General features: G+C 38.0%; 1 protein-coding gene across 1 annotated transcript in view; it reads right to left on the bottom strand.

The window, feature by feature from the left end:
* The window catches only part of ATR (ATR serine/threonine kinase), a 135630-nt gene that overhangs the window by 67217 nt on the left and 59425 nt on the right, over nucleotides 1-8988 (bottom strand). Inside the window, exon 23 of the mRNA XM_004712069.3 lies at nucleotides 6332-6445. Within this exon, the coding sequence (XP_004712126.1) occupies nucleotides 6332-6445 (114 nt within the window). The remainder of the gene's footprint in view (nucleotides 1-6331; nucleotides 6446-8988) is intronic.

The following is an 8988-nucleotide window of genomic DNA, read 5'->3' as shown; positions in this document are numbered from 1 at the left end:
ATTGATGTGTGTATGGAATTGGATAACAGTTGTATGAGCCCCTAATAAAATGTTAAAAAAAAAAAAAAAAGACTGAGAAGCATTTGGAGGAGCAACCAATTGGAAAATACCAAGTCATTGTACTTAAAGTCTCCTTATTTGCACGTGAAATTTGGACCTTGAATAAGGGAGACCAAAGATAAATTGATGTATCTGAATTATGTACGGGGGAAAACTATTAAAAGTACCAAGGACAAACAAAAGAACACACAAATCTCTCTTAGAAGAAGTATAGTTAGAATGCAACTTAGAAGCACAATTGGTGAGATTTCATCTCACTAACTTTAGACATGTTATCAGGAGAGCCAAGTCCCTGGAAAAGGACATCATGCTTGGTCAAGGAGAAGGACAGCGGAAAAGAGGAATTCCATCAAGGAGCTGGAGTGACACAGTGGCTGCAACAATGGGTTCAAACAGAAAAGAAACTGATAGAAACAACCACCAAGATGCTATTATTTTTATACAACCGTATCAATGATTGAATTATTTCAACAGAACAATTAAAAGCCGAGACAGTTTGGATATTAAAAAGTGTATCTTAATCATATGCTATTTACAAAAAACACTTTGCTGATTAAGAAAACAAAAAATGTTGCCAAGTGTAGTGGAATGATGAAATGCTGTGGCCACAGTGGAAAATAGAAAGATGATCCCACAATCCCTCTACTTAGTATGTATCCTAGAGAAATATGAGCCATGACATGAACAGATAATATGCACACTCATGTTTACCACAGTACTATTCACAATAGCAAAAAGATGGAAAACAACCTAAATGCCTGTCAATAGAAGAATGAATAAATAAACTACAGCAAAACACCTCATAGCAGGGATGAACCTAGAGAACATTCTACTGAGTGAAATCGTTCAATTACAAAAGGACAAATATTATATGAGATCGATATTACAGAAAGTCAGGAAAAAGTTTTCACAGTATATGAAACACTCTTTGATGGTTACCTGGGGTAGGAAAGAAAGGAAGGGTGAACTGTTAACTAGTGGACACACACAGTAACTTGGGTGAATTAGAAGGCAACAGAAACAAAAGGGAGGTCAGCAAAAAATGATAGTTAGGGGAAGGCACTGGGAGGAGTACAAGAGCTAAAGCAACAGAGGTAAATACTGTTACAGACACAAACCAGGGGTCTTAAGCTGTGGGAGAATGGGAGGAAACCCACAAATACATATAAGTTTGACAGGGTATTTCTGCATGTGTATTTACGTATGCTGCAAATATCCCTAAATATGGTGAAGCATACAGGGAGCAAAGTTATAAACACTTCGTAGACATAACCAGACCCCATGAGGGATTGAGTCCCTGGGCCTGGAGGTTGAGAGCCATGGCCCCAAGGAAACCAAAGTCAACTGCTAATACATAATCCACAAAGCCAATATTCTACATCCTACTCTGGTAAGTAGCTCCTGGGGTTAAAGTGCCTGGCTACCACTACCAACTACTATCAAAGAGATCATATAAGAAGGTCCTGAATAGTGTGGAAGAAAAACATGAAGCTAAACTTATTGTTTTTGAACAAACAGGCTTACTGGTTGGTTAGAGACTACTGAAATCCCAAGACCATGACCATTGATACAATTCAGACCTGGAACTGAACTTACCCCCAGGGCTCATTTTTCAGCCAAACCATACAGAGGCCTATCCAGGTTAAGATAAAAGGGCAGCATTTGCCCAAGGACAAACTTGAGAGGGTTAAGAAAAATGTAGGGATGGAAGCAGGCAACACAAGGAGATGTAGGATAAATTATGTTCTATTGTGGGTATTGCAATAATTGACATGAAACAAAATATATGAGTTATTGAACATATATATGAGTAAGTGATTTGCTCAGGAAACGCACCAAATTCACAATGAAAAGTTAGAAAACAATAATAACAGATTGAAAGTTAAAAAAAAAAGAAAAAGACATCCCATTTAAACACTAATCAAAAGAAAACAAGAGTGGACTTTCAAAGAAACATTAGCAGATTTACAGAACTGAAACACCTTTGGATATCCCGAAGTTACAGATTTGGAGGGTGTTGGACCTTGGTTTGGATCTCTTGCTTTGAGTGTACCCAATGAATGGCGGCTTGGAAGTGCCATAGACTTTCTCTTTTCATGCTTTTTTTAATAACATTTTTTTAGTCTAGCGGGTTTGTTCTGCCTTTATGAATGAACGTTGTTGACAGTTTTGCCCTATCTTCAACCTTCAATTTTTTACATGACTAGTGTCCAGTCACTTCAGTTTCTAATCTTTACAGGTCAACAATCCATATTTTCAAAAATCTATTTAATATATTTGGCCCATACATATATGTACTTTCTTTTTCTAAACAGCATTTGGAATTCTGTAACAATGGCTCAATTAATGATATTTTCAGTAGAATTACCATATGCTCTATAGGGATGTGGTTTATCATTTTCTCAAATAAAAGGAAAATGATGTCTCTAAAGTTACATATGTAAACATAAATAAACCATAGATGCAGGACTGGATTGATGAGCTCACAGTTAATCATAGCCCTAATCCAAGAACAATCAATTCTTATGACACGGCTCTACTCCACACCTACGCTCATTTAAAGATCACTGAAGATACAGGGTTAAATAAAAGTGTGCTGAGAAAAGCAAATACGGTTTGTCTATTAGAAAGAATCGTTACTGGGGTCTTAAAAAAAAACCAACATGGTCTTAAAACAAGTAGCAATCTAAGAGAGGTGGTCAGCTAAGTCCATACAGAAGCTAGCACACCAGCCTATGTGATCCAAGGATTGTAAATAATACAATTCAAATCTGGAGGAGAGAACTACCAGTATTAAAGCTTAAATTCTAATCCTCAGTTTATAGAACCATATATATTTTTAAATTTTAATAAATCATTTTATTGGGAGCTCGTACAACTCTTATCACAATCCATACATACATCCATTGTGTCAAGCACATTTGTTGCCATCATCATTTTCAAAACATTTTCCTTCTACTTGAGCCCTTGGTATCAGCTCCCCATATTTCCCCTCCCTCTCCCATGAACCGTTGATAATTTATAAATTATTATTTTTTCATGTCTTACAATGACCAATGTCTCCCTTTTCCCACTTTTCGGTTGTCCATCCCCCTGGGAAGGGTTTATAGATAGATCATTGTGATCAGTTCCCCCTTTCTACACTCACCTTCCCCATACCTCCTGGTATGGCTACTCTCATAATTGGTCCTGAGGAGTTTATTTGTCCTGGATTCCCTGTGTTTCCAGCTCTTATCCAGGTACATGCTCTGTTCTAGCCATATCATGGTGAGCAATCAAGGCTAGAGATAGAAATATACAATCCATAGTACCTTGCAACGGTATTTTCAAGGGAGTTTCAGTAAAGGACTGAGGTTTCCCTGGGCCAGCTATACTCATGTGCATCTATATCTCTAGCCCGGTACCTTCATTAGGTACCTTCAATACCTGCTAGACTGAAAAATCTTATTAAAAAAAAAGTTAAGAGAGAATGAAGAGAGAAAATCTATGGCACTCCCAAGCTGCCATTTACTGGGTTCACTCACAGCCAAGGTCCAACCTCCAAATCTGTAACCTGGGATATCCAAGGGTGTTTCAGTTCTGTAAATCTGCTAATGTTTCCTTTGTAGTCCACTCTAGCCAGGTACATACTCTGGTCTAGCTAGGTACATGCTCTGGTCTAGCCAAGATAGGCAAATAGGCAGAAAAGAAAATCAATTTATAAAATACAGTAATTAATTTTATATCAGTCTTCATTAAAAAAAGAGCATATACTTTTATATACAAAGAATTGGGGTCATGATAGTGCAGGGGGGGAGTATTAAAGAACTAGAGGAAAGTTGTGTTTCATTGGTGGTATACTGCACCCTGACTGGTTCATCTCCTCCCCACGACTCTTCTGTAAGGGGATGTCCAATGGTCTACAGATGGGTCTCCACTGCGTACTCCCCCTTATTCACAATGACATGATTTTTGTTGCAGAACACTATAGATGATAGTGGAAGCCCAACATCCATTTGCAGTGTCTCTACCTGGATAAAGTCTCCGGTGAATCCCCTCTGACCATAATCCAAAAATGATAACAGATTTAATATGACACAGTGAGCATAATAAAGTGGATTTTGGCAGGTGTAGTTAACAATATTGAATGTAAGGAAGGAGAAAATATTCTAATATTGATTGTACTACTGATTGCACAACTCTTTGTAATGTGTTCAAATATAGATCAATATAACTATCAAACATTAAAACAACAAACAAGAACCATTACCAGAGATAAAGAGGGACATTGGTTGAGCTGTCAGGTGTTGACAATAGCCAATTGAAAGTAACAAAGTCATCATTCATTAATGTGGCAATGAAGGATGAAGGCAAAAAGCAAAAGTAAAAGGCATCACCTTGGCAGGGTCCCATTTTTCCCCAATGAGCAACACTGGCTGGTGGCCACGTGACATGGAGCACAGATGAGTGGAACTGAATCACTGCTCAGGGGACCTGAACAAGAGCTCTATTTACAATCTCGGGAGTCAGGGGTGAGGATAACGAGTAGTAAAATACTGTCAGAATAGAGAAGAGTGCCTCAGCCAAGGTCCTCTGTTAAAACGAGGTCTTGTAGGAGGTGGTAGGAAGTGCTTAAGGTGAAGCCTTCAATAAGCAGGCTTCCTAATGAAGGTACCAGGCTAGAGCGATAGATGCACATGAGTATAGCTGGCCCAGGGAAACCTCAGTCCTTTACTGAAACTCCCTAGAGAATACTGTTGCAAGGTACTATGGATAGCATATTTCTATCTCTAGCCTTGATTGCTCACCATGAATTCTAGAACAAATTCTCAACAAAACGCATAAATTTTCCATAACAAAATATCAGGGGGGGAAAAAAACAGAAAATAGAATTGGAAAAAATAGCTAATAGTTTATAATAATAGACAAAGAACTAGTTTCCATCATACTCAATAAGATCTTGAGTCGCAATAAATAATAGACCAATGTAAGAGGTGGGAAAAGGTAATAGTCATAGTGGGAAAATGTGCAAAAAAAAAAAGCAACAAATAAAAAAAAATGCAAATTAAACTGAAGTGCTGGTAGTTTTTATTTGCTTGCTTGGCAAAGATTTTAAAATCTGAAAATAGATAGGACTATCAAGGGAGTATAAGCTGGTGAAATTTTAAAAGTAAAATCTACCAAATATAAATCCTGCATTTGCTGAGACTGAATTAAATTTCTATGTAGGTATACAATTCGTGTTTTCCCTTACTTCGCCAGAAATATACGTATACTTACTGAAGTATTTGTTCATCAAAGCAAACCATTAAATACAACCTAAATGTCTAAAAAAACTTGGTAAATAAATTATAGTACATCACTGAATATTATTCACTTATTTAAAAGAATAGTTATATGTACTGCCAAGAAAAACTACCCAAGATTGGCAAACAGGCAGAAAAGAAAATCAATTTATAAAATATAGTAACTAATTTTATATCAGTCTTCAATGGAAAAGAGCATATACTTTTATATACAATGGAAATTTGTGAATATGTCCATAATCGTCTGTGCTAAGAATGGACACTTTTGTTCTCTCTGAACTTTTTTTCATGAACTTGTATTGTTTTTATACTGAAGGTAATTGTTAAAAAATATGATTTCCTTAAGCATCTAATTGAGGAACCCTGGTGGCTGTGTTGGGGAAGTGCTGGGACTGCTCACTTCCAGGTTGGCAGTTCACACCCACCAGCCACTCTGTAGATGAAAGATAAGGCTGACTGCTCCCACAAAGATTTCCCACCTCAGAAACCCTTTATAGGTTGTTAAGAGTAATAATTGAATAATGATAGCAGTGGATGTACAAATGTGTTTGGTACAACTGATGTATGAATTGTTGTAAGAGCTGTAAGAGCTCCAATAAAATGATTTTAAAAAAGAGTCAGAATTGACTCTACAGCATTGACTTAAAAAAAAAAAAGTATAGAACTTAGAGTCAGTCCCTGAGTAGTGAAGATGGGTAAGTACACAGCTCTACTGGAAATTGGCAGAATTTTCTCAAATTATAATATCCAGAAGTGTCTCCAAAAAAACGAGCTTGGCAATTCACTTTAGAAAAATCATAGTGATTTAAAATGCCCTATGGGTAAAAGGTAATAGCATGAAACACATGGGGATGCCATGAATCTGAATCAAGGAAAATTTTGTCAATTGTCAAGGATAACTTGTTTGGTTTGCCTTAAGCATAAAATGTATAACTTTCTTATTAGAACTTAATAATGTAAAGCTAATAATTGCTAAATATGCTTACCTGGATGGCATATGCAGCTGAATCTTGAGCCCGACTGTTATCTGCATATGCTAGGTAAGCTCTTGTTAGCTCCATTAATAATCCATGGGCAAAGCTCAAATCTTCTACTCCAGACTCAAGAGAAAAAATTTTAAAAAATCATTAATCAGTATGAATTTCCTTAAGCTATACTGTGCTGCCTTCCAGATGGGTCTCAAAATGAACTTAACCTAGAAAAGAACAGTGAGCATTATAAATCGTATTTTGTTCCCCACAAAAAGAAAAGCCCTAACCCCTATACCTGTAAATATGAATTGATCCTATTTGGATCTCTTTTGGATACTGTTTGGGTTCTCTTTTGTTTTGTTAATAAGGTCCTAATCCTAATTACTTTTGTGTGGTGTCTATAGAGAGCAGAAAAGGTACAGAAACATAGGGGGAGAGAACAAGTGAACATCCTTCTATAAACAAAAAACAAACCATGAACCAAATTCTCTGTCGTTGAGTCGACTCTACTTTAGTTATCCACTATAAAGTCACTAGATATTACTCAGCTACCACTATCAACTCCTCCCGCCAGAACCACAACAGAAGGTTCCAGTAGGAGTGAGAGAAAACTAGAGAGCAAAATTCAAATTCATAAAGAAGACCAGAGTTACTGCTCTGACAGAGACTGGTAGGATCTCCAAATCTTTGACTCTTGGCCATCCTTCAAATTTAAAACTTCATCCACTCTTGGAGATCACTTTGCAGACAACCAAAAGGTAGGCCTATAAAATGAACCCACCAAGAGTCTGTCAGGTAGTTGTACTGTGGTGGCTTATGTGCTGCTGTGGCGCTGGAAGCTAAGTCACTGGGATTTCAAATGCCTGCAGGGCCACCCAAAGTGAACAGGTTCCAGCAGAGCTTCCAGACTAACAACAAGGAATAAAGACTCAGCTTCCACTTTGGAGGAAGGAGCCCCTGAAAACTTTATGTGTAGCACTGAAACATGGTCAGATACTGAAGATCTAAGGAATAGATGCAGAACATGGTCAGAGACAGTGCCTGAGGATGGGTTCCTAGGGTCAGAGGGCACTTGACATGGAACTGAGGAGGAGCTGCTTTCTCTAAGTGGAGTAGACCATGGTGTCGTGAGTCGGGTAAAGCCTGTAGGAGTGGAGCCTTTGGAATCTTCATTTCCTGATGGGGCATAATTCAAAGTAAGAAAAACAACTACAAAAATCTGCTAATGATCAGAACTTGGAATGTGTGAAGTATGAATGTAGCAAAATTTGAAGTCATTAAAAATGAAACGCATCAGATTGATATTTGAGGCATTAATGAGCTGAAATGAACTGGTATTGGCCATTTTGAATTAAAAAATCATACAATTTATTTTGCTAGGAATAAGATAAATCAAGAGAAATGGTGTGCCATTCATTGTCAAAAACTATCTTGGAAAACCAATCTGAAGTACAAGGTTGTGTGAGATAAGATTATATCTATCCATCTTCAAGGAACTCTAATCAATACAACTATTATTCAAATATCTGCACCAACCACAAAAGCTAGTGATGAAAAAATTGAACAATTATACCAACAACTTCAGTTAGAAATTGATCAAACATGCAAGCAAGATGCACTGATAATTATTGGCAATTGGGATGCAAAAGTTGGAAACAAAGAGAAAGGTGCAGTAGTTGGACAACGCTGACTTGGTGCTAGCAACAAAGCCAGAGATCGCATGACAGAATTTTCAACACCAACAATTTGTTCATAGCAAATATCTTTTATCGAGAAAACAAAAGGTGATTATATACATAATCAGATGGAATACACAGAAAGCAAATTGACTACATCTGTGGGAAGACATGATGGAGACGCTCAGTATCAGCAGCTAAAACCAGATCAGGGGCTGACTGTCATACAGACCCACCAATTGTTCATATGTAAGCTCAGGATGAAGCTGAAGAAAATAAACACAAGTCCATGAGAGCCAAAATACAATTTTGAGTCTATCCTACCTGAATTTCAGGTACATCTCAAAACATATTTAATGCATTGAACACGAATGACAGGGCTGATGGAATATCATTCAAAAAGAAAGCAAAAGGTCATTAAAAAGACAAGAAAGCCCACATGGAAGAAGCACACCAGCCTGTGTGATCATGAGGTGTGGATGGGATCAGGTGTCAGGCATCAAAGACCCAGAACAAAATCATACCCAATGTGATGGGGCCAGGGGATAGGGGGAAATGGAATGGAGAACCAATGCCCATCTGTGCAATTGGACATCCCCTCACAGAGGGGCCATAGGGAAGAGATGAGCCAGTCAGGGTGCAGTATAGCACCGATGAAACACACAACTTTCCTCTAGTTCTTTGGTGCTTCCTTCCCCCCACTATGACCTCAATCCCACCTTAAAAATTGGATTAGACCAAAACATGCACACTGCTACAGATAAGAGCCAACAACACAGGGAATTCAGGATAGATAAACCCCTCAGGGCCAACAATGAGAGTAGGGGAGGGTAGGTGGAGAAAGGGCAAATCAATCACAAGGATCAACCTGTACCCCCCTCCCAGGGGACGAAGAACGGAAAAGTGGGTGAGGAGTGATGGAGGACAACGTAAGATAGGAAAATAATAATCTATAACTTATCAAGGGTTTGTGAGGGAGGGCGGGTGAGGGAGGGA

This window comes from Echinops telfairi, unplaced genomic scaffold, assembly GCF_000313985.2.
Source record: "Echinops telfairi isolate 266 unplaced genomic scaffold, ASM31398v2 ScPeMD7_16;HRSCAF=60, whole genome shotgun sequence".
Lineage (NCBI taxonomy): Eukaryota > Metazoa > Chordata > Mammalia > Afrosoricida > Tenrecidae > Echinops > Echinops telfairi.
Note: the sequence above shows the minus strand (reverse complement) of the source record. Positions and strands in the feature narration are given on the sequence as shown.